The sequence below is a fragment of the Hyperoodon ampullatus genome (genome assembly GCF_949752795.1).
Source record: "Hyperoodon ampullatus genome assembly, chromosome: 7".
Taxonomy (NCBI): Eukaryota; Metazoa; Chordata; class Mammalia; order Artiodactyla; family Ziphiidae; genus Hyperoodon; species Hyperoodon ampullatus.
Genome location: NC_136920.1, coordinates 103597507 through 103622814, shown reverse-complemented (window position 1 = coordinate 103622814; position 25308 = coordinate 103597507). Strand labels below are relative to the sequence as shown.

The following is a 25308-nucleotide window of genomic DNA, read 5'->3' as shown; positions in this document are numbered from 1 at the left end:
AACTGAGGGGTTTTCAAATTTGTTGCAGTAGTATATATGAAGAGATTAAAGATAATCCCATTAGATACAAGACAAAGTGAATTTACAGAATAATAGTTATGATAGTGAAAATCTTATGAAGAATATGTTTGTCAAGATAATTTGTGTTCATTTTTGCTCCCTTTAGTTTCCAATTTCTAGTTCACTAGAAGGTGCATTTGTCTGAAACTCCGAGTGGGAGTCCCTGCATAGAAGAAATGGGGTGTCAGTTACCCCAGTCCAGACCTTAGTAGCCCTTTTCACAGCTTGCAAATTAATTTCATCTTATTGTCTGGAATAAGCTCTACAATGAATTACAGAAATCTGTTTGGGAAGTTGCAATGATTAATAAAACAGCAACTAGTTTTGCACGTGGCATATTAGTTGTAGGATCTTAGAAAACTTCTCATGCAAAATTTGGCCCATAGCATGGCAGACCCCTAGCACATATTTACTCTCAGTATAGATAAGCACATATTCACTAACTCAGGTGGCTTGTCTCCCAGGAGCTTCAAAAATCCTCTACCTGGAGTCCAGAATATGGTAGCCTTTAGTTTATACAGGAGATCTCTTACCAACAGATGAACAGCATTAAGGGACAAGAGAAGCATGTTCCTCCAACAGAGGACCTACCTGCTCAGGAATCTCAGATGAGAAAGAACAGGTAGAAGGTTGTCCAGAGATACCCACAACTTATATGTTTTTCTGGATGTAGGTGAAACAAGAGAGGTCAGTAGAAATTGCAGAATACATGCATGGTTCCAGTATCTACAAGAAAGGACAGGAAAATATTAAGGCAGGAAAAAGAAACATATATAAGGCTTTTCCATTCCCATCTCTGAAGCTCCTCTATTAAGTCAGTTTTTCTCATTAGTTTGCACCATTTGCTAATTGGTTCCTGTCTGATTTCAAGCAGAGAGGGGGTGTCTCCTGATGGAGATGGTAATGTTTCATAGGTAGCATCCCTTGTATCTTCCTCAGTCTCTGGCTATCTTCTTACAATAGTAACATACTGACTTTTCATCAGCAAGTCCTATCTTATTTGTTGGTAGCCCCAGAAAAGTGTTTGCTCCCTGTGTGAATAAGTAGGCAGGTAACACTGCAATCTTGAGTTTCTTTTTGGCTTCACCTTTCTCCGTTTTTTTCCCCCAAACTGGATTACTGTTGCCAATACCTGAGAAACTGTCTATTTTTTGACATACAGATACCTTTTCTCTTACTTGTGCTTGCAACAAGGCTACCAAGGAAGTGGAGAGGATTAAGAGTCTATTCTGATCCACCCCTGTATCCATCCCCATTCATTTAGAAAATGCCTTGGTGAACCACTGATGGAAATCACTGGGGGACTCATGCAGCAGCAGCACTGCAGCTTCCCTCAGGCCACATTTTGCAGAAAGACTGCAAAGTCTGCCATCAGCAGTGCCTTGCAATGGGTGTCCTAGGTTTGAGGAGCAGCCAGAGTTGTTGCAGAAGGTGCCTGAAGCCAGGACACTCCATTTGCCCCATCACACCTGTTCCATTAGTCAAGCAGACTCATCCAAGGCAACATTCCAAGTTACAGTCAGTGTCCATCCTCACACACAGGACTGTAAACTGAAAACATGCTGTAGAAAACCTTGACACATCTTTGCAGATCTTTCCAGGGCACTGGAAAATAACTCTTAAGATGGATATCAGCTAGGGGAAAGGGATGTGGTACCCTTACCACATCTGATCCACCCAGCAGTACTGGATAACTTCTGAAGGGTATTTGAATCCCTGTAGCTCCAAAGGGAGAAGGCTGATTTTCTCTACACTGAGATGAAAACTAAGTTGGTTTGTATGACACTATAGTTTCAGGCTCATTTTGCAATTTAAAAGCCTGACTCCTTTTGTTTCCCCTTCCCTCCAAGTTATCAGGGAAACCATTTGCCAACCTGATGCCTTAATTCTAAGACAGTTTCTTATCCAGATTTTCAGACTCCTTGTTCCTTCCTCTTAATCAGTTCTGCTTCCCTAGCTATGTTTTGCACGTTGAGTGTAGGGGGAGTCTTGGATGTGGAGTCCATACCAGAACATTCAAATAAGGCTGGCAATTCTCCCTCTTCCAAAGGGAAGTTATCCCCAGATCCTGAAGTCCCTGGGAACCATCTGTCCAAGAAGGCACCATCTCCTCTTTCTAGGTCCCAGATAAGGCAAAGAAGGCGAAGCGGGGAGAAGGAGCAGTAGCAGAGAAGTGTTGAGAACCTGGAGAAACAGAAAGGTGCTTTCAGTTTCTTAATCTCTTCCTTCAGTTTTTTTAATTCATTCTTACTGGCTGTCCAGTTCATTCTTTCATTTATTTCCTGAGCTCCAGAGATACCAATAATCCTTTTATTTTAAGTAGGGTTTTTCTAAAAATCTGTGTAAATATACCAATTTGTCTACTTCAAATGAGCCTTCCTCTGGCCATTGCAAAGCAGGATTTTTATAAACATGCCTATTCAAAACATGACAGAGTAAAATAAGCCATTTAAGAAAGAGACCTTCTGGCAGGCTCCTTATATTTTCTACATTAAAGCCAGTGTTGAATCACACGCAACCTTCAAGCCTCTATTACCCATTTTGCTCAGCAGGAACTCAGAATTAGCAGTGAGAGTTTGGCATTTTCCCTGGGAAACCAATCCCACTGAGCCAAAGTAGTCAAAAGAACACGTTTTAGCAAACATCCAGGGTCTCCAACCTAATCAATGGTGGCTACAAACCCTCTAAAAAATTCACCAGCAGGACTCACTTGAGGTATACCATCTTTATTGCCAAAGTGTTGAAATACGAAAGAAATTGAGGCTCACAGGAACAATGCCAATTCATAAATATAGAACTAGCTGTTTTTACTACTGAGGAGAAAAACCATAAATGCATGCAGATACAGCCTGTAAGGTGGCTACAGAACTATAGTGAATTTTCTTCTCTATTTATGGAATTAGAGCTACAGTTTGTAAACATCATCCTACTCTTTTAGTAAACACTCAACAGACAGTTAATTTGCACCAGTAGCTACATTGTGCTCACTCTGACATCCTGTTTTTCATAATTTTTTTTTTATCAGGCTTACTCTTTTTATAATTCTTTATCAGAGCCTCCTACCCTTGCCCCTTATATAGTAACCAGCACATATGATTAGTCACATCCTTCAACACGCCTCATAAGTTTAGGTCAAGTTCAGTCTCCCCCAGCCTCTCCCAGTCTGTAAGTCCCACCTGCAGTTTGGAGCCAGCTGGTAGTTGTCTGCTCAGGCTTTTACTGTTACTAGGGATGATTCTGGGCCTTGGCAGCTAGTAGGGACTTCCAAGACAACAGCAGCCATTCCAGAGATTTCCTAGCTGGCATTCATTTGTTTGGCCTGATCAGGAGAGGATTGGCTGGGGAAGTATTAGACACCCAGGGACCAACCCTACACATCCCCACTTGCCTGCTTCTTTCTGTCCCAACCATAGAGGAGAAGACATTAGCCTGCCCCCATGTGAGATCTGAGCCTGGGCCAACTGCTGATTGCTTTAAATCTGATTTCAACTTACTGTGGGGTTTTACTCTACCTGGATGTGGAATTACTATGTTTGAGAGAAAACACGCCTTCACCTTTATAAAGCATTGCCAAATTGCTCTCCTGAATAGTCATACCATTTATACTCCCACCTGTAACGTATGAGTTCCTACTTTCACACATCCTTGGCAACATCTGGTGTTTGCAGACTTTTATTTTTTCCAGTATGATGGGTGTGAAGTGGTGTCTCACTTTAGCTTAATTTGCATTTCTTCACTGTTGAGCATCTTTTCATATGTTTGTTGGTCATTTGGGTTTCCTCTCTTGAGAATTCACTGTTCATATCTATTGCCTTAAAAAAAAAAAAAACTGGTTACCCTTCTCAAGGTATAGGAGTACTTTATGTATTATGAGTACTAGTCTTTATCCTATGTATTGCAAATACCTTCTTCCAGGCTATGGCATTTTTAGTTTTTTATGGAGTCTTTCTCATAAAGAAGTTTTATGTGGTGCTCAAATGTATCATTCTTTTCCTTGATAGTATGTGATTGTGATTTCAATTCTTTAAGAAGAATTTCCCTATCTATATACAATTTATTTTTATGTATGGTATGAGGTAAAAATACAATTTTATTTTTTCCACATAAATAATCAATTGACCTAGTACCATTTGTTAAATGATCCATCTTTTCTTCATCTATCTGTAATGACACTTTTATCATTTATACACACGTGTGTGTATGTGTGAGAGAGAGATATCTTAGGCTCACTTGTCTGTTACATTTTTTTCTGTTTTTTAATTTTTGCCAGTAAAACACCGATTGGATTTCTGTAGTTTTATGCACAAGTATTGATAGCTAGTGGGGAAGTTCCTCCTCTTTTGTTCTTCAGAATTGCTTAACTATCCTTGGCCTTTTATTTTTCCATACTAATTTTAGGATCAGCTTCTCAAGTCCCATAAAAAAACCCTTTCAGGATTTTTATTGGGATTTCAATGCACTTATAGATTAATTTAAGAATTGCCATCTTCATACATTGAGTCTTACCATCCATGAAAATGGTATATTGTTCCTTTCATTTAGGTCTTCTCTTACTCCCTTTAAAATAGGTTTTCATTTTCATTTTCTCTATAAAGCTCTTGGGATATCTTTTCTTCTTTAGATCTGTTTCGTTTTTGTTACTATTAAAAATGGCGTCATTTTTAAAATTAAAATTTTAAATTGGTTTACTGGTGTATAGCAACACTAATCTTTAATAACGTATTGTCAAAGAACATTGTATGATAGATTCTTGATGTCTGTTGAAATCTGTTCTGTGGCCTAGTGCACAGCCAATGTGTTCTTGTTCCATGTGTTCTTGAAAAGGTTTTCTCTTTAATTTTGTGCAGGGTTTTGTATATGTCCATTAGATCACCTGTAATCGATTATTCACTTGTCTGTATTCTTACTAAATGTTTTCTGCTTCACCTGTCAATTAGTATGATTGTGGATTTGTTCATTTCTTCTTGTCATCCCGTGATCTTCTGCCTTACACTGAGTTCACAATTATTATAGCTTCCTTGTGAATTGTTCCCTTTTTTCTATTATATAATAACTTTTTACCCCTGGTAATGTTTCTGCCTTAAAATATTTTTTTTTCTGATATTAATAGAGTTTTCTGTTGGTTTATGGTATGAGTAAGGTAGCAGTTAAGGATGTGTTTAGCTGCAAATAACAGAAAACTTAACTACAGTTTTTTAAACAAATGTCGAGGAGGTATTTTTTCTCAAATAACAAAATCAGAGATTGATGTGGGTCCATTGACAGTTGATATGGTTCTATTTGCCATTCACAGTGTGGTGCCTGTCATCCTCTTGCTTGCGTTCTCCCTAGGAGGTTTTGTGGGAAGGGGGTGTGGGGCTGTGGGCAGAGGGAAAGAGCGGATAATGGGAACAACCTGTTGTCAGTGTCGCACATGGTATAATACCTGGGTTAACATCTGTAGAATCTTTGTCCCATGTTTGTAAGTGGTTTGCTGTTTACACACAGTTTATGAAAGTTCTTTAGTTAGAAAGATGGAATCTTCTCTTTCTACAGTAAAATGTGATGGTTGTCTTTACCAAGTGAAGTCACCTGGAAGAAAATGCTTATGCAGTCCTCTCTTTAGAGCCAGAAGCAGTTAAATTCTTAAGTCTCAGTAAACCAAATGTCATAATGAGTAGCAAAGCATAATACATTTAGATCTCAAAGCATTAATGCAAAATAAAAATATACTTGGGTCTTAGCAAGTTGAGTTTTGTATTTAGGAATAATTAGTATATGTATCCTCACAAGAGAATGCCATCATTTTTTTATTTTTTATAAATTTATTTATTTATTTTTGGCTGCGTTGGGTCTTCGTTGCTGCGCACGGGCTTTCTGTAGTCGCGGAGAGTGGGGGCTACTCTTCGCTGTGGTGTGCAGGTTTCTCATCGCGGTGGCTTCTCTTGTGGAGCACGGGCTCTAGGGCTCTCGGGCTTCAATAGTTGTGGCATGCGGGCTCAGTAGATGTGGCTCACGGGCTCTAGAGCATAGGCTCAGTAGTTCTGGCGCATGGGCTTAGTTGCTCCACAGCATGTGGGATCTTCCCGAACCAGGGCTCGAACCCGTGTCACCTGCATTGGCAGGTGGATTCTTAACCATTGCGCCATCAGGGAAGCCCTAGCCATCATTTTTTATATTTTCTCAGAAGACTGCTTAAATTTCAGTATTTTCCATGAAACCTAGCATCGCTCTGTGTCATTTGCTGGGGCATTGTTGAGGCCATCAGGTATCCCTTCTTTCCAAGAAAATGTGCCTCAAACTCCCTCATCCCTTATCCCTTTCTCTGAGACTTTCAGTGCATCTGATTTCACCTCTAATCTTGCCCCAGACCATTAGGACAGGTCTATGGAACATAAACAGTTTCTGAGGTTTGCATTTATAACCTTCAATACCTATAAAGCAAGTTGGTCTATTTCTGTTTTGTCCTTCAAACATGAGTAGTCATATTTAGATAGTTTTAGGGCTTCCCAGGGGACCACTAAAACAGTATATTAATATACCTAATGTTTGATTTGTGCTAAAAGTTAACAGAGCATTTACTTACCTTATTCCATTCAGTGCACCTTAGCCCAAGAATAAAGAATGTCTGTCTCCATTATAGATAAGAATGGAGCCTTCAGTGCTCAAATTGTAAAAAAAAAGTGTACTTATTGCATTCAAAGCAGGAGACTGTTTCTTTTAAAACATAAGAATAGTGTTACTTTGAATTATTAGGTTAAAGTACACAAGAAGAGCCTGGTGCTAGATAAATATTTATTGAATGACTACACTTTTAGTTGGGCATTTTCTTTTAGGCACTAAAACTGCTAATCCAATTTTGAATGCCCTTTTGTCATCATTAATCCTTGTGCAACACAATATTGTTAAACAGAAACCAGGTGTCTTTTCACTGAAGGACAGAAAGTGTTTCTTGTATGAGATTAAGCATTGAGTTTTTCACTTGAGTGCATGTGTGTATGTTGTTTTACATTGGTCACCTGATAAATTTTGTGCATTGCTTAATCACTGGATAGAAATATACACATATGAACTCTTGAAAAGGAAGAGTTTTTAGAAACTCTTAAGTATTCCATTCCACTGTTTTTACAGATTTTTTTCCTATGTGACTCCTTTTTTACATATGACTGAAATTACTCTCGCTGTGGCTGAGGCCCTTTTTTCCCTCTCCTTTCAAAACGAGCTTGTATCTTTCTAACTACTTAACCTTTACAGCCTCACATTTGAAAACTCAGTTTTCTTTATTCTTCACGCAGTAATCATCCCAGTTTTCTTTTTATTCTTCACAGATTTTCCACTCCTCGGTTATCTTAATGTTTCTCTGAGCCATAAAACTCTATCTTAAATTTGAATTTCTTATTAATATTTTAATTATTTTATCACATCTGTTTACAAATTTGAATTAATGGAGTCAAATTTAGGTTTTGTTGTGTTTTAAAATAATCTTTTAGCCATGGAAACAAAGAAGTCTTTTCCTGCCGAGGAATAAAATTAGCAGTGGATTGGTTTTTGGAAAGAGGCCACAAGGATGTTACCGTCTTTGTTCCTGCTTGGAGGAAAGAGCAGTCCCGACCTGATGCGCTCATCACAGGTGAGCCCGCAAGCTTCCGTGTGTACCTGAGCCAGTGTCTCGCTGAATAATCTGTGTGTCTGCTTCTGTTTACTAAGTTTGTGTGACTGCCACATTCACTTGGGTGGGACATTAAAGTTATTTTCGAGTTTAAAAACTATTGGGTTATGTTAACTAAACAGTAATTCTTGCTACATAAGCCAGTTCTTCTTTTTTAATTTGGAAACTTTTTACTTCAAATTTTGTAAAAATTCTGACTTTTAGAGGCATGCTAGGAGTCAAGAGGCCTAGGTTCAAATTCCAACTGTGCTAGGTACTGTCCATGGCACTTTGAGCAGCACACTGAACCTCTTTGGACCCCAGTTTTCTCATCTACTGTATGAAATTAGGTGGTAATCAAATTCTAGTGATTGCAGATCAGTAAAGACCTGTGAGATCCTGGGAGCATGCTGTCTGGTGTGAAGTAGAGGAAATGACTCGATCCCAATAAAGTATCAGTATTTTGCATTATCTTGTAATTTTTAAATGTATGAGTTTCAGGCAGAGGTGTCCCCTGTAACTGTTAATTATTGCTGCCCAACATTTTGCTCAAGTCAGTGATTCTCAACTGGCACCCAACCCTTCCCGCCCCTCTCTGCCCCAACATTAACAAAACTGAGGAACCTGTGTGAAGAAAACAACAGTACTTGTCAAATCAATGCAATCCCTATCAAATTACCAATGGCATTTTTCATAGAACTAGAAGAAAACATTTTACAATTTGTATGGAAACACAAAAGACTCAGAATAACAAAAGCAATCTTGAGAAGAAAAAAAAAAACAGAGCTGGAGGAATCAGGCTCTCTGACTTCAGACTATACTACAAAGCTACAGTAATCAAGACAATATAGTACTGGTACAAGAACAGAAATATAGATCAGTGGAATAGGATAGAAAGCCCAGAGATAAATCCATGCACCTATCGTTACCTCATCTATGGCAAAGGAGGAGAGAATATACAATGGAGCAAAGACAGCCTCTTCAATAAGTGGTCCTGGGAAAACTGGAGAGCTACATGTAAAAGAATGAAATTAGAACACTCCCTAACACCATACACAAAAATAAACTCAAAATGGATTAAAGATCTGAATGTAAGGCCAGACACTATAAAACTCTTAGAGAAAAACATAGGCAGAACACTCTTTGACATAAATCACAGCAAGATCTTTTTTGACCCACCTCCAACAGTAATGAGAGTAAAAACAAAAATAAACAAATGGGACCTAATTAAACTTAAACGCTTTTGCACAGCAAAGGAAACCATAAACAAGACGAAAAGACAACCCTCAGAATGGGAGAAAATATTTTCAAACAAAGCAACTGACAAAGCATTAATCTCCAAAATATACAAACAGCTCATGCAGCTCAATATCAAAAAAGCAAACAACCCAATCAAAAAATTGGAAGAAGACCTAAATAGACATTTCTCCAAAGAAGACATACAGATGGCCAGCAAACACATGAAAAGATGCTCAACATCACTAATTATTAGAGAAATGCAAATCAAAACTACAATGAGATATCACCTCACACCAGTCAGAATGGCCATCATCACAAAAGCTACAAACAATAAATGCTGGAGAGGGTGTGGAGAAAAGGGAACTCTCTTGCAGTGTTGGTGGAAGTGTAAATTGATGCAGCCACTATGGAGAACAGTATGGAGGTTCCTTAAAAAACTAAAAATAGAGCCACCATATGACCCAGCAATCCCACTACCAGGCATATACCCTGAGAAAACCATAATTCAAAGAGAGACATGTACCACAGTGTTCATTGCAGCACTATTTACAATAGCCAGGACATAGAAACAACCTAAATGTCCATCAACAGAGGAATGGATAAAAATGTAGTACATATATACAATGGAATATTACTCAGCCATAAAAAGGAATGAAATTGGATATTTGTAGAGGCGGGGATGGGCCTAGAGACTGTTAAGCAGAGTGAAGTCAGTCAGAAAGGGAAAAGCAAATATACATTAATGCATATATGTGGAATCTGAGACAATGGTATAGACGATCTTATTTACAAAGCAGAAATAGAGAACAAACGTATGGATACCAAGGGGGAAGTGGGGGGGTGGGATGAATTAGGAGATTGGGATTGACATATATACACTATGATACTATGTATAAAATAGATAACTAATGAGAATCTACTGTATAGCACAGGGAACTCTACTCAGTGCTCTGTGGTGACCTAAATGGGAAGGAAATCCATAAAAGAAGGGATATATGTATATGTATAGCTGATTCACTTTGCTGTACAGTAGAAACTAACACAACCTTGTAAAGCAACTATACTCCAATAAAAATTAAAATAAAAACAAATGGAGTGACCACCCACCATGTACCCCAAGGGAAGATTATTTTATTTTTATCTATAATTATTAAATTTTATTAAATTAGAATAAGAATCCATAGACAAGTTATGGTGGAGCCCAGAGCCATGGAGTCAGACCATAGCCTATATAAACTGTGGCGTGGGAGGGGTGGGCATAATTCAGTCGGCAGTACCAAGACATTGGATAACTCTTTGAAAAAAATATACATATTTAGATCCTTATCTTACACCGTATAATGCAGATGGTTGAAGAATTAATTGTCAAAAATCTCCATTAGAGATTGTAAATAGTCTTTGAATGGCTGGGGAAGACCTTTCTAGAATTAAAATTTTTAGAAGAAATTGTGAAGGGAAAGGTAGATTTAATTGGATCAAACTTCTGTATTTTGGGATGTTCTCTTCACAGTGAGAACATTTTTTATTTGCTTAAGAAAAAGTACAACAAATAAACAAAGAATCCATGTCCTGAACATATAAAGAGCTCCTACACACTGATAAAACAGTATATAATTGGTAACATAGTAGGAATAGACAGTTCACGGAAGAATGCAAGTGCCAGAGAAGAGGGAAAAGTGTTCAACCTCATTAGTAATTAAAGAAATGAAAATTTTAAAAACTGTTATTTTTTTACCCGTCAAATTAGCATAGATTAAAAAACTGATAATACTCAGTGCCTGGAGGGAGTTACTCCTATACTGATGTGGAAACGTAGATCATTACAACCTTTCGGGACAATTTTGATCTTAAAATGCAAATACTTGGATCTACTAGTTCCCCTTCTAGGAATAATTCCCCAGAAAATAAACAGAGGTACAGGCAAAGATTTTTGACCACAAATATATCCAGTACAATATTAGTTAGGAAAAAAAAAAAAAAAAGGAAAAAAAACATACTTTCATCAGAAGAATGGCTCAATAAATAAGTATATATCTATATGATAGAATACGTAGTATTAGAATATTTAGGCAGAATTTTTAATGATCTCAGGAGGTACTCTCTTACGTAAAAGGCAGCCTTTGTTATTGTGTGTATGTGTGCACATATACATACATACATACATATATACACGTATATAGAAGGAAAAAAATACACAGAAAATGATTAGAAGGAAATATGCCAAAATATTAACAGTAATTGCCTCTGGGTCATGTCCTTATGAACTCTTATTTTCTCCCTACTTCTTACTTTTTCTTACTTTCCCAATGTTTTACAGGAAACTACAATACGTTAATAATCAGGGGAAAGATAAACTGAAAAAGAAAAAACAATGTTTAAACATGTAAATGAAAGCTTCTTGAGTGTGAAAGGAATATGAGATCACGAAGGGAAAATGGTAGTACTCAGTGTGAGATGTGGCTGAGTTTAATTTTTAAAATACCAGCACGCCAGGTCTCTGGAACTCATCGGTATGCAGTTTACTTTGTAAAATGTGTACCACTGTAATCAGAGGTTGTTAGGTGTTTTCTCCCCCAGGTAATAATTCTTTTGACTAAAACCCTCAACCAGATAATGCCTGGTAAATTGAATAGTCCAGTCTTTTTTCACCATACCAAAAAAGAAACTTGATAAGAAATATTTTAAAGTTCTCAGATATAGATTCAGACTAGCTCGTTAGCCAGACTTCCATTGATTGAACAAATATTTAACAAGCAAGCACGAGGCTATGTATCAGGTACTGTGCTAGGAACTAGATATTCAGTTAACTTACCAGCTAGACTGAATTCATATTTATTTAGGTTAGGACTATTTATCCTAATTAATTACCACTAATTTTCATCCTAATTAGTATCCTTTTAACCTCCTTAGCTGGTAAAGAAATGCAAATTAAGCAAGATGGTGATGACTATTAGGCCACCACCTCAGTCCCCCAGTCACTTCCAGGATCCAGGCATATCCTATACAAGTAAACACAAATAAAGGGCCACGGATTATGCATGAATATGGACAGTGAATAAACTGGAAGCCCTCAGAATACATATCTTTAAGTAGCTTACATATTCCTTTCACAGACATTTATTGAGGATCTACTGATGTGCTAATATGTCCTTGTGCTGAGTGCTGATGGGCACACAGATAAGTGAGCCACCTGCCCTCAAAATGTTTGTTAGGGGGCACACAAAATAACTATAATATGGCAAATCTTGTGGCTGAGACTGGGCTTTTGATTTTGTATTGGTTTTCTGTGATTTTCAAAAGAGATCAATAATTACATGCATCTATTAGGCAAAATCAAGTTGAAGGACACAGTGTTTATTGAGAGCTTGCCCGGCACTCTACTAGGTGCTTTTACATGTGATAACTCATTGACTCCTCATGGCCTACAAACTGCATTTGAGGACATGACAGAGCAGGTTCAATAAGACCACGATTGCCAGATAGAGAAAGTGGCAGAACCTGAAATTTATCCACGAGTTGCTGACTTTGACATTCATATTTCTTCCACTTCTACTCTGCTGCTTTTCTAAACCAAAGTTCTGGTCTTAATGAACTCATTTGTCTGGGACATCATGAAATCTGTATGCCAAGCTGACCCATGTCACTCTTCCTTCCCCCTTTCCCCACACCCTGCTCATACTTCTCTTGTGGCGATCACAACCCCTGCTCTCCCAGTTTACAGGCTCGTCTGGCCCAATAACTGAGGCCTCCTTGAGGAGAAAGTGTTCTTCATCTTGAGGGCCACTGACACTTAGACAGCACATACCATAGAGTAGGCATGTAGTGATTATCCGCTGAAAAGAGAGATTTTTTTTAAAATTAGTAACTCCAGTTAATAAGCATTGAGGAGAAGTGAGCCTTTGTTTTAAAAAAAATCATGACATCTGTCAGCTTATACCCAGCACTCTGTGCCAGAATTTACAGGGGTGGGAAGTCAGGGAGTGGAAAAGCAAAAGTAGGAAGAAGGCATGGCGAGGAGAGAATTTTATCATTAATCAAAATATGAGTTCTGGCACCTTTTTTTAAAAACCCACTAACAAGTCAGTAGAATTAGAAAGTACTGAAAGAGTGTGCCCACCAAAGAGAAAATGGACATTCCCTTACCTGTCCATATTTAATCAATGTCTGTTTTCCCCATATAATCACTTCTAATTTCTTATTCACTCAGTTCAGCCCCACAAGACTGCTGGCCTTTGTTAGCACCTGCTTCACAGGAAAGGACACAGAATGCAGAATGGCCATGTCCAGAACAACAGTTCTGACTTCACTGCCTCCTTCCTTTTTGAAACTCCCACCATCACATCCACTAGTTAGAAAAAGAGCACTACAAAATAAACAAATTTGGGGAAAAGAATCTGTTGCTCACACCTGAACCCAACACAACTGCTTCATTAGGATGGCATAGTGCTAGGGATGTGTGAGAAGTTGGTTCACAGTGTAGAGCTGCAGGCTCCAGCTATCAAGCAAAAGCTTTATGTAATGAAAATCAGAATTTGCTCAGTCATGTTCAGGTTTTATGCTTTTAAAGTTTTACACTTTTCATGTTTTTCAGGTTCACTTTTTTGGCTATTTTTTAAACCTTTTTTATTGAAAATCCTGAAGAAAAACTATTACTGGGAGTTACAAATTTGCTACATCTACAAACTGTAAATCATAATCCCTAATTAAGTGGTTATAGGTATCCAGTTCATGTTATAAACACTCACTTTGTATGAAGGTTGCGAGATGTGTTTCGTAGGTACTTATTACTGAAATTCTACCCTGATTATTCCTGCAGATCAAGAAGTTCTACGTAAATTAGAGAAGGAGAAAATCCTGGTGTTCACACCGTCCCGGAGAGTGCAGGGGAGGCGAGTGGTGTGCTATGATGACAGGTTCATCGTGAAGTTGGCATTTGAGTCGGATGGTATAATTGTATCCAATGATAACTACAGGGATTTGGCAAATGAGAAGCCAGAATGGAAGAAGTTCATAGATGAGCGACTATTAATGTATTCATTTGTCAATGACAAGTAAGTAAAACCACTTACTTACAGTAACACTGTTTCCCTGAAAATATAACTATCCCTGGGCAGCTGCTACAGAAGCCCTCTCTCTTTGCCACTGATCAGACCTAAGACAGTTTCTTCTAACCACTGATGTCCCCACTAATCCTCAGTGAGAGTAAGAAAACGACAGAGTCCTGCCTCGGGAGGCCCTGTGTGAGTCGCAGGCTGCCCTTCCCCATAAGTGACTAGCAGAGCAGGTCTTCTGTGGCTGATTGACAGGGAGTAACTGACACAGGGAGACTGGCCATCTTCAGAGGATGCAGATGTAGAACATACTGACCGCTAGAACCCTGCCTTTTGAAATCAACTTAGAGCATTGAGAGCTTACTTCAATATACGATTTTTTAAATATATGATTTTTTAAAATTTAAAGCAATATAAGGCTAGTCATGATTAAGTTGATGAATGGACGGGTGACATGAACAAGATTGTCTCCTGAGAAATAAGTACCCAAGGATCAGTGCACCCACACAGTTCAAACCCATGTTGTCCAAGGGTCAACTGTATTTACAAATATATGGGAAAAGCTCACCTGTTGATCATCAAAAATGCAAACTAAATCTACAAAGAGCATATTTTTTCACCCATTTAATTCACAAAATTAAAAAACATTTTTGCATATGCCTTATGCCATTAAGAATAAAGTTTGGCATGGTTTAGCAGAAGTCTTAAAAATACCCTCTCAAGCCAATAATCTCATTTCTTAGAGTATATAATGAGGAAAAAAGGAAGCCCAAATATGTTCATTTCTGTATATTTATAATTGCAAGACTTCAAAGGCAACTAAAGGTACTATAGAGAAGACAATTAAATTGCAATACATCTCCTAGTGGAATATTATTCAGCTATTCAGAATTATGATTATGAAAGCTGTTAAGAAACATGGAAAAATATTTATGTTAAAAAGACAAAGCATAAAATTACATCTGTGTTTGTAAAGTGATATGTACATATAGGAAAATGACTAAAATGCAACACGTAACTGGAAAATAATTGTGTTAAGATTGTAGGATTGAGTGATTTTGTCTTCTATTTTTAAACTTTTCGGGTTGCCATATTATTTTTATAATAATCTTAAACATCATAGTTGCTAAGTGTTATTACTCAGGCATGTTGACACTCCCTTAAGTGTTCAAACATTATTCACATTTTGTGGGTAAACACTTGGTTTATTTCATGTTCAAACAGTGACATATCTAGTAGTCAAACTCTGCAATCATAACCTTGTTACAGTATTCATGCCATGAATTCTTGCTTCCATTGGACAATCAATCCAAAACAATAAGTTTATTTCCTTAAGATTTTTTTCTATCTCAGCTGAGAAGTACCTTATTATAGGGGGAAGAGAATGAATGTGGAATTAGACAAATTAAATCTTGGCTAGGCCATGTGAACAGAGATAAAAATACTCAATTCATCTAAGCCTAGATTAGAAAAGTGTATTCATCTGTAACATGGAACTAACACTTCAAGGGAATATTGTGAGGATGAGATGTAGTGATGTGTGCAGGGTGTCCGATATGTACTAGGTGTTTGGGTAGCTTCAGTCTTCCCGTTCCTCTCCCCCACCTCTCCCTTCTGTCCCTCAGCTGCTCCTCCTGGTGCCCACCTGCCTCATATTGCTTCACAAGATTAATGTTCATAAAACTTCTCCTAAAATGTCATTGTAGTCATTTTCTAAAGTCCTTACAAAATCCCAAGACTAAGAAAAGGAAGAATTAATTAGAACATGGTAGGCTCAAAACTTACTTGAATTAAAACAAATACAGGTTCAGCCTGAAACATTTTAATTTTGTTTTCATTAAGAAAAGAAAACTTCCTGTACTGTTTTTTTTTATCCTATAAATGTTTTATTTTTTTTTTATTTATTCATTTATTTTTGGCTGCGTTGGGTCTTCGTTGCTGTGCGCAGGTTTTCTCTAGTTGCGGCGAGCTGGGGCTACTCTTTGCTGCGGTGCGCAGGCTTCTCTGTGCGCAGGATTTCTCTAGTTGCGGAGAGCTGGGACTACTCTTCGTTGCGGTGCGCAGGCTTCTCACTGCGGTGGCTTCTCTTGTTGCGGAGCATGGGCTTTAGGCACGCGGGCTTCAGCAGTTGTGGCATGCAGGCTCAGTAGTTTTGGCTCACAGGCTCTAGAGCACAGGCTCAGTAGTTGTGGTGCATGGGCTTAGTTGCTCCGCGGCATGTGGGATCTTCCCGGACCAGGGCTCGAACCCGTGTCCCCTGCATTGGCAGGCGGATTCTTATCCACTGCGCCACCAGGGAAGTCCCTATCCTATAAATGTTGAATCAAAATACTTGGATTAAAATTTCAAAAATATACCTTGGGGTGAATAATCTTTACACTCTGTCTTTAGAATTAAATTGTCAGCCTCCTACTTAGGTATAATTCTGTATTATATCCATGACAGGTTCATGCCCCCAGATGACCCTCTTGGCAGACATGGCCCAAGCCTGGATAATTTTCTGAGGAAGAAACCTATTGTTCCTGAACACAAAAAGCAGCCTTGTCCATATGGTAACTTTCTTTATGAGTATTTAATATATGCCTTTAGAACACAATATGTTGTTAAACTTTTGCTATTAAAAATAAATTTTGGATGGCATATAGTATGTGGTTCTTTTGAGTGTAATTAAATTTAAGAAAAAGTCTGTGTGAAAAAAATTATTATTTTTACCTAGCTGGGGTCAACGCATATGCATTTCCCTGAATTAAAACATGGTTTTGATTAACTCTACATGAAGTAAATTTTCAGGTAGGTAAAAATTTGGAGTTCTTTCATCTAGCTACACATCAGATTAGCTTGGTTTTGTCACATCACGGCAGTACATTGTGTTCTGCAAAACAGAATGTCCTACCTGATTGCAGAGTCACAGTGGAAGAGAAGAGGCAGGTAGGGATTAAGGACACGGGGTATTAACCAAACCTCTGGAGGTGATTGTTACTCATCCAGCCAGCTTTCTTATTGCTCTTGATAGTGCCGACGGGATAAGACTGAAAGGCGGCATTTCTCAGAAACAAGTAGCAGAGTAGCAGTGAACACAGCTCTCATTTCTGCCCTTGTTTCTTCTTCACGTTAAAAGAGCAGTGCCGCACTGGGTGTCAGGGGTCTGGTGGAATGAATGGCCCTTTGCCTAACTGATTTTACTCTTCACAGGAAAGAAGTGTACCTATGGACACAAGTGCAAATATTATCATCCGGAAAGGGGCAGTCAGCCTCAGCGGTCAGTGGCTGATGAACTGCGTGCCATGTCTAGAAACACAGCAGCCAAAACTGCAAATGAAGGAGGACTGGTGAAAAGCAACAGTGTCCCCTGCAGCACTAAAGCCGACAGCACTTCCGATGTCAAGCGAGGTGCTCCAAAGAGGCAATCAGATCCAAGCATAAGGACTCAAGTCTACCAAGACCTAGAGGAAAAGCTTCCCACCAAAAACAAACTGGAAACCAGGTCTGTACCTTCCTTAGTTAGTATACCGGCTACTTCTACTGCAAAACCCCAAAGCACTACATCTTTAAGCAATGGCCTTCCATCTGGAGTTCATTTCCCACCTCAGGATCAAAGACCACAGGGACAATATCCTCCAATGTTGATGGCAACCAAAAATCATGGAACGCCAATGCCTTATGAACAGTATCCAAAATGTGACTCACCTGTCGACATTGGATATTATTCCATGTTGAATGCATATTCAAATCTGAGTATCTCAGGCCCACGAAGTCCTGAAAGGCGTTTCTCCTTAGACACAGACTATAGGATAAGCTCTGTCGCCTCTGACTGCAGCAGTGAAGGGAGCATGAGCTGCGGGAGCAGTGACTCATATGTGGGGTACAGTGACCGCTCCTACGTCAGTTCTCCTGACCCACAGCTGGAGGAGAATCTGAAGTGTCAACACATGCACCCTCACAGCCGCCTTAATTCTCAGCCCTTCCTGCAGAATTTCCACGACCCCTTAACCAGAGTGCAGAGTTACAGTCACGAAGAACCAAAGTACCATCACAAACCTCCCCTCCCACACCTGGCCGTGCACCTGCAGCACGCCGCCGTGGGGGCCCGGTCCAGCTATCCTGGCGATTACCCGTCTCCTCCGAGTTCAGCGCACTCGAAGGCACCACACCTGGGGCGGTCCTTGGTGGCCACGAGAATAGACAGCATTTCTGACTCTCGGCTGTATGACAGTTCTCCTTCCAGACAAAGAAAGCCTTACGCCCGCCAGGAAGGGCTGGGAAGCTGGGATAGGCAGAGCTACGGGATCGATGTGTACAGCTACCGGCAGACTTATTCTTTGCCTGATACCTCCACGCAGCCGTGTTACGAGCAGTTCACCTTCCAGAGCCTCCCTGAGCAGCCGGAGCCCACCTGGCGCGTCCCGTACTGTGGGGTGCCACAAGACCCCCCCAGGTACCAAGACAGCCGAGAAAAGATTTATATCAACTTGTGCAACATCTTCCCACCTGACCTTGTGAGAATTGTCATGAAAAGGAACCCTCACATGACAGATGCCCAGCAGCTGGCTGCAGCCATTTTAGTGGAGAAATCACAGCTGGGTTATTGAAAGATGATGCATCTTTGTGGTGTTTAGTAGTTTTTTGTTCAGCTCAAATGCTGAGGGAGGTTTGCTACAATAGCACATGTGATCTCCTTCTCAGCAAGGAGGTTATATAGTATCCATTTATGTGAAATACTGTATCATGGAATCTGTATGTATAGCCCCACATAGTGGAAGTATCACGGGATTGCTTTACATTCAAACTTTTTTTTAATATTTCCTTTTTAAAGCTATATCCTTGGCTGGAAGTTTTTCCAGTTTGATTTATTAGATGTATCTGTGATCTTTGATATTAATCTTTGGTGCATCAGGGGTTTATATGCAGCACTTTTTATTCTTGTTTCATGTTTTATTAACTTGGTGTTTCTCTATCAATTGCAAGCAATTACAATACCTTCAGAATGTTGAACATTTGAATAGACCTAGCAAACTATTTTTTCAAGCCAAGCATAATTGGAATCTTTTACAGCTTTTTAAGTTATTTTTATTTGGGGAAAGTGGGTTTCTTTGTGCTATAATCATTATTTATAGAAACAAAGATATACTACAGCACTGACTTTATATTTTAAACAAAATGAAAGTTACCAGTTTATGTTGAAATGGGTAACAGTATATATTAGAATGATTTACAGTATGGCACTTTTCGTTGTTTTATTTTCGTTTGGATTTTTTGTGTTAAGTAATTTGTTAATTTAATATGGTTGATTTAAAGGAAAGCAGATGCAATCAATGGAAAAATTGTTTCCATTTTTTTTTTTATAAAAAAGGCAAAAGCCATCAACTGTTACAGTTTAGAGCTTTGTTATCCAGCTATGATGTGCTTCTGGACAGTAGAAATGGAATTGAATTCCTAGACTTCCATTAACCTGTATTTTTTCATGTGTTTGTCTTTTTGTTTGGGGGCACAACAATACTGGATAAAATAACCCTTTTGCAGTACTTGCCTGTTTTTAATGAATCTAATTATTCTCAATGCAACTTTTATATTTAATATACCCTTTAGCTTTCCTGCTATTTATCAAGGCTGGCCTGAGGTGGTTTTATGTGTTGAGCATATGCAACATTTATTGATACTGCACTATAGAAATGGTGATGCAGGAGTTGTAAATGGTAACTTAAAATTTTTGTAAGATACTGTATATTTTCCATTTTCCTGAAGGTAGTTTTTTTTTGGGGGGGGCCTGTTATATTATTAAGGCCAGATTCTTGCCACAAATAGTGTAGTTTTAGATACAGACTAAAGTCTGTTCTCGTATTAGTAAGGGATATTTCTGGTTTCAAAGTCATGGGTTTTGCTGAGCGTGGATTCCTTTCTGTCGCTGGTTAGAAGAGAGATGATGCAATCAGTGGCAGACAATTGTGTGACTGACACGACTTCACCGCTGCCTCCAGTTTTTGAATTTTACTTAGTGTAACAGACGCATTCCGATCTGCTTCTGGAGTGTGCCTAGATGCCCTGGTTATCCTTAGTATTCTACCTGCTACAGTTTGAAGTAAAGCCCTGAAAAACCAGAAATTACCTTTTACTGTTGATACAAATTGTATCTTTTTAACTATAAGAACTATTTTGATTTGTAGATCTAGTTAAAACACAGATGTGTAACTATGATTAGACTTTTGGGCAACATTTTATCCCTTATTTAAATACAAATTTTTAAAGTAAAATTGAGGTCTAGAATAGGGTAGAAAATAAAAACAATTTAGGTGAATAAAAGTGTCTGTCTTAGTTTTATATATTAAAATATATTAAATGAATTTATTGGCATTTTCTTTCTCCTAAAACTTATCTAGCGTGAACTTAACTTAAAATAAAGGTAAAATGCTGCCTGAAAATAACGTCCAAGCACCTTTGACTAGGACAACATTTTCACTACTCTTGTGACACTGTGTGTCGCATGAAGTAGGATTTGGGTTACAGTAAATGCTTCTAAAAGGCATTGTGCATATTGACATATCCAATAATCTGAACCATGTTCAGCAAACCTAATTCAGGAAAGTGGGGTTCACAGTCGCTGCTGCCGCCTGCTAGGTGAGGTGCCCCTCGCTGCGCCCGCAGAGGATACGGGCACGGCCGCATGGACCCGCCGAGGCGTCCTCTGAGCGACCTGCTCACTTGTGAAATCGTTCTCCTGATTTTGTCGGTCACTCTCTGTAACAAGTTTAATGTAGATGCTAACCCAGTGCCAAAAGTAGAGTTACAAACGTGGAGTACCTTTCATCTCAGTCTTATTCTAAGCTTGCTTTTTTTTTTAAGTATGAAATCATTTTTCAATTGTACAAGTAGGTTTTGCTTCCATTTTCTTAATTTTTGCATTTGAATTATTTGAAGATTCTGCCAAATTTTATGAAATTTCTTTAAATGAGGTCTTCGGTGAAATGTGTAACACACCCTTTAATTTGACCTCCTAATGTCTGTAGCTAACTATCTCTCATTGCTTTCCGGATTTTAGACTATGGAAAAACAGTGGGGCTTGCCGCCCCGTGGCCTGACGTGAATAGCTCTGAATAGCCACGCTGAAATCCTGCAGTGTAGTTGACTGTGAGTTAAGAAATAGTTTTCTTATGTCAACAGGCAATTTGTCCCACCCCACCCGCGCTTTTTTTTTTTTTTTTTTTTTTGAAGCACCGATGTTGCTTTCAGAGCTTAAGAATGAGGTATTTGGCTGACTTTAGATGCAGCAATTTCTTAATTATCTAAAGCAATAAGTAAAAGGATCCATCATTAATTAAATTCAGAGCTGATTCCCAAACTTCATTTTAGCCAAAACTTTCACCTTAATCGTATCTTCAGACTTGCTAACAAATAACCGGAGAGAGGTATGTTAGTAAGTAGTAGAACTGCCAGAAGTGGTCAACTGATAGAAGAGGAGGATTCAGATTGGAATATTCTGCCCCTGAATAATTGACAGTTGACTGTTTTACACAGTAACTAGCCGGTTTGTTGTCTCTGTGTCTTAGTACAGAGGGAGTAGTACCCAACTGGCCAAATTCTGGCCCTTAGTATTTCCTCCTTTCTTGCATGTGACACCTAAGTTTTCAATCTCCTTTTTGTGATCACTGTATCCTCATAGAGTTTGTCATTGACCTAAACATTTGAAAGAAATGCACACCAGTATAAAATATTTGATACTGGGAGAAACTTGAACTTTGTGCTTTTATGAAAATTCATTTATGAGAATGTGTAATATAACTAAAAAGAGTGTTTATATATATATATATATATATATATACACACATACATGCATACATATTTGTTAAGAAGTATTAAAAATGGGAGAATGTTATGCTTTTGATGGCTAAGTTTTCCTTAATTGAACTGTTTCTTTGAGTTATGGACAACCAAGTCTGGAGTCTGGATGACCAATGATAAGATTTAGAACCACTTGAATGGAAAGCAACTCTTTACTGGCTTTATTCCTGGTATTTTTAAAGAATTATTTTGATAATTTTAATAGAATGTGTAATTTTAAAACACACAAAAAACCTTAAAGTAGTATTGCTTATACAGATAATTATTTAACATGTCTTTTATGGACGTATCTATATGTATATAGACAGTAATATATTTATAAAACAAATACTCTATGTTGTAGTCATTAGTTTGTAATAGGTGGGAAGATGGCCCTGGATATGTTTGTGTGTGTTTTGAAAACTCTTGAGCTGTTTTTCCCCTGACTTAATGGCATATACCCTAAGGGATATTTGGTTTTTATTATTCTTTTTGCTATTCAACTTCCTTATTCAAGATAAAATAAGATGTACAGTTTCCCGGCCATTCTGTTAGACGTGGCTTATCCACTTTATTATCCTCCAACCCCTGGAAAATTCCTGAGTGACCTGGAATCAAACAGGTTATGGCCAGAGAGATCAGTTATGTTCCAAATATGTTAAACATGGGAACTCAGCTGGGATGTTGAGCTTCTTTGGTATACACCAACAAATAAAATGAAGTATAAAATACATGAACTACACACGTGCATTTGAAGAGAAAGCAGAGTGTTCATAAAAGTAGAGAAACATATGCATTATGTTAGATTGCTGGGAAACCCCCTAGGGCAAGGGTTGACAAACTTTTTCTGTAAAGGATGGGATAGTAAATAATCCAGGGCTTTGAGAATCATATGGTCTCTATAAACCACTCACCTCTGCCCTTACGGTGTAAAAGCAGCCACAGAAAATATGTAAGTGAACGGGTGTGGCTGTATACCAATGAAACTTTATTTTACAGAAAGGGGCAGCAGGCCCGATTTGGTCTGTGGGCCATAGTTTGCTGATTCCTGCCCTAGAGGGAGAAGAACAGGCATGTTAAGCAGTAAATCCTGATATATGTTAACGTAAGAAATAATAATTATATTTTAGTTGGCATTCAAAGAAAATCCGTTATTGATGGCCTTCGAAAGATTTGTGAGACAGTCACATATGAAAGCATCTTAATCCACTTATGTTTTTTTGCCTGGTCACACCCATTATTTATTAGAGATATTTCTTGTGCTTAACCACTCCGAAAAAGCATTGTGTAAGAAGATGTTTTAATAATTATTGGAAATTTTTCATGAACTTTCTATTTCTACTGATAAATGGGAATCCTTACCTGCCTTTTGTTTTTTTTAAGGGCCTAATGGACCAAAAATTCTGTTGTGTTTTGAAAATTAGCATATAATTAGCCATAAAATATTGTAAAGACTGCATTTATCAGTTACATTTTTCTGCTAGTTTTTGATTTCTAAAAAATGACAGATCCGCCCTTCTTTAAAAATGGTTTTAAAGAAGATCAATATATTGTAAGTTTACATACTGTAACTTTATTCTGTAAAATTAAAAATTGTGACTAGTGTAACTGTGAGTGCACTTGCTGTATTGTGACTTTATAGGAAACAAAGTGTATCCCTTCTTTCTCTGTCCAAACCTTTAGTATAGATTTTTTTAAGACACTTTAGGACTGTCCTTGGTGAATGATATTCTTAACATGATCCTGTGTGATTTTAAATTCATTGGAGTACACACCACTGAGCATGTTCATTCACAGTGCTTCATAAATTGTTTAACATCGTAATATCATTTCTGCTGGAACAGTAAAGTTTTGAACGTTGCCATCCACTTAAGTAATTATACGTTCTTTTTAGGATTGGAATATAACTCTAGCTTTTAACAGGTGTTTACTGTTTTAAATGGTTAATTTTTTTTCTTTAATGCCCTCTGTTCACCTGCTTTTTGCTTCTGTTATAATAACACTTTCGTGTGTTGGAAGCGGCTTTTTCCCTAAGGTCTTTAGTCTTTTGGATTTAAAAACAATTTAAGGTTTTGACCACTTGACAATTTGGCAGTAAAAAAAAAAAAAAAAAAAAAAGTCTGTGCGTGTTTCAATTCAATTTTATAGAATGTGTAAAAATTTTTAAACCATGTACCCAATTTTCTTTCCAGATATTTCAGGTGAATAACAAATTATTCATTAAAGCTTTTGACCCCTTTCTTGAAGCAGCTTGTGCTTCAAGGGAAAAAGACATTGAAGAGCAATGGTTTGTTTTTATAAAGAATATGTTTTAGATTTCCTTCAGTTTTTGGAAATTATAAACGTCCCAGCTAATACACTCATCCACATGCACACTTCCACAGAGATGTGGACACGGCATTGCCAGTGAACCCAGTTACTGATTTTATCTTTTCCTTCTAGGTTTTCTCCTTCCAAACCAGAGTTATTTGCTGAGTGTAGAAGTTCCAATTTGATCCTTCAAACTTTTCTTATAAGAAAATAAGTCAAAGAATATGTGTAGAGCAACCGTCTGATAAACTGATGTGATTCTATTTATCCTATGCCTGTTCTGTGTGTTTGTGTAATGGGATTTTTACAACTCCAAAAAGCAGTATTTTAGACCTACTGGAAATCCGAATCAAAACAGCTATGTGATTCTGCCACTGAGAAAAAACATTAAAAAATTTGTTTTTCTTATGGTGGTTTGTTTTTGTTTCATGAAAAATTGGACATGCAACAGCACAGACACCACATAAGTAAAAGCGTCCTTCCCTAGTCCCACGGCCTCCCTGCGTTCAGTGGCTAGTGACACAGGCATCCTCTGTAGGACAAGCACACGTTCAGTATCAGTGGTTATGTTAGAACCATGATTAATTCATATGAAAATCAAAATTAAATGCCAAAGACAACTAGTCCTACCTTACGGTTCTAATCATTTCTATCAGTGAGTCTTTGTTGTATAGATCTTTCTAGTTTCTGCATCTCTCCTTGCATGAATCAAGTTTAGTATCTTACTAATGCTGCCCCCAATAGGTTCACTTTGTTTCTTTTGTGACCTGCTAGGAATTTTCCACTTCAAATATGGTCACAATTCTGAAATGATCTCACGATTTGCATGCTAAAACATACTCATGTCCTGTGTCAGTGTATAAGAAACCATTTTATTTCAGATAGCAGATCTTTTTCCCCTCGTTGCTTTTCAGACTTTTGCTTTTCTTACTATTTTTTTCCCTAAAGTTGCTATTTGCCATGGTCGGGTATTCTCTTTTTTCCCACTTAAACTGTTTAACTGGGGTCTTATGCATCTAGGTAACTTACTTCAGCTTTGTCAGCAGATTTGATTATTGATGTTCAGCTGTGGTTGGCAGGGAACTCAGCAGATCCACAAGAAGTATTAGGTGGGAAAATCTGAGCTCAGAATCTCAGAGAATATGAGATTAGGCTACAGTGCTGACTAGAGCTAATAGTTTATTTCTCCCCCATCTTTGTCTAAAGAGG

At 38.1% G+C, this 25308-nt stretch overlaps 1 protein-coding gene across 2 annotated transcripts in view; it reads left to right on the top strand.

Annotated features, from left to right (window-relative positions):
* The window catches only part of ZC3H12C (zinc finger CCCH-type containing 12C), a gene marked incomplete at both ends in the record, with an annotated part of 63515 nt that extends 44949 nt beyond the window's left edge, over positions 1 to 18566 (top strand). For both annotated transcript variants that reach the window (XM_079708512.1, XM_079708513.1), the window contains 4 exons: positions 7530 to 7669; positions 13743 to 13977; positions 16423 to 16529; positions 17170 to 18566. In XM_079708512.1, coding sequence (XP_079564638.1) covers positions 7530 to 7669; positions 13743 to 13977; positions 16423 to 16529; positions 17170 to 18566 — 1879 coding nt within the window. The remainder of the gene's footprint in view (positions 1 to 7529; positions 7670 to 13742; positions 13978 to 16422; positions 16530 to 17169) is intronic.
* Between the last annotated feature and the right edge of the window lie 6742 nt (positions 18567 to 25308).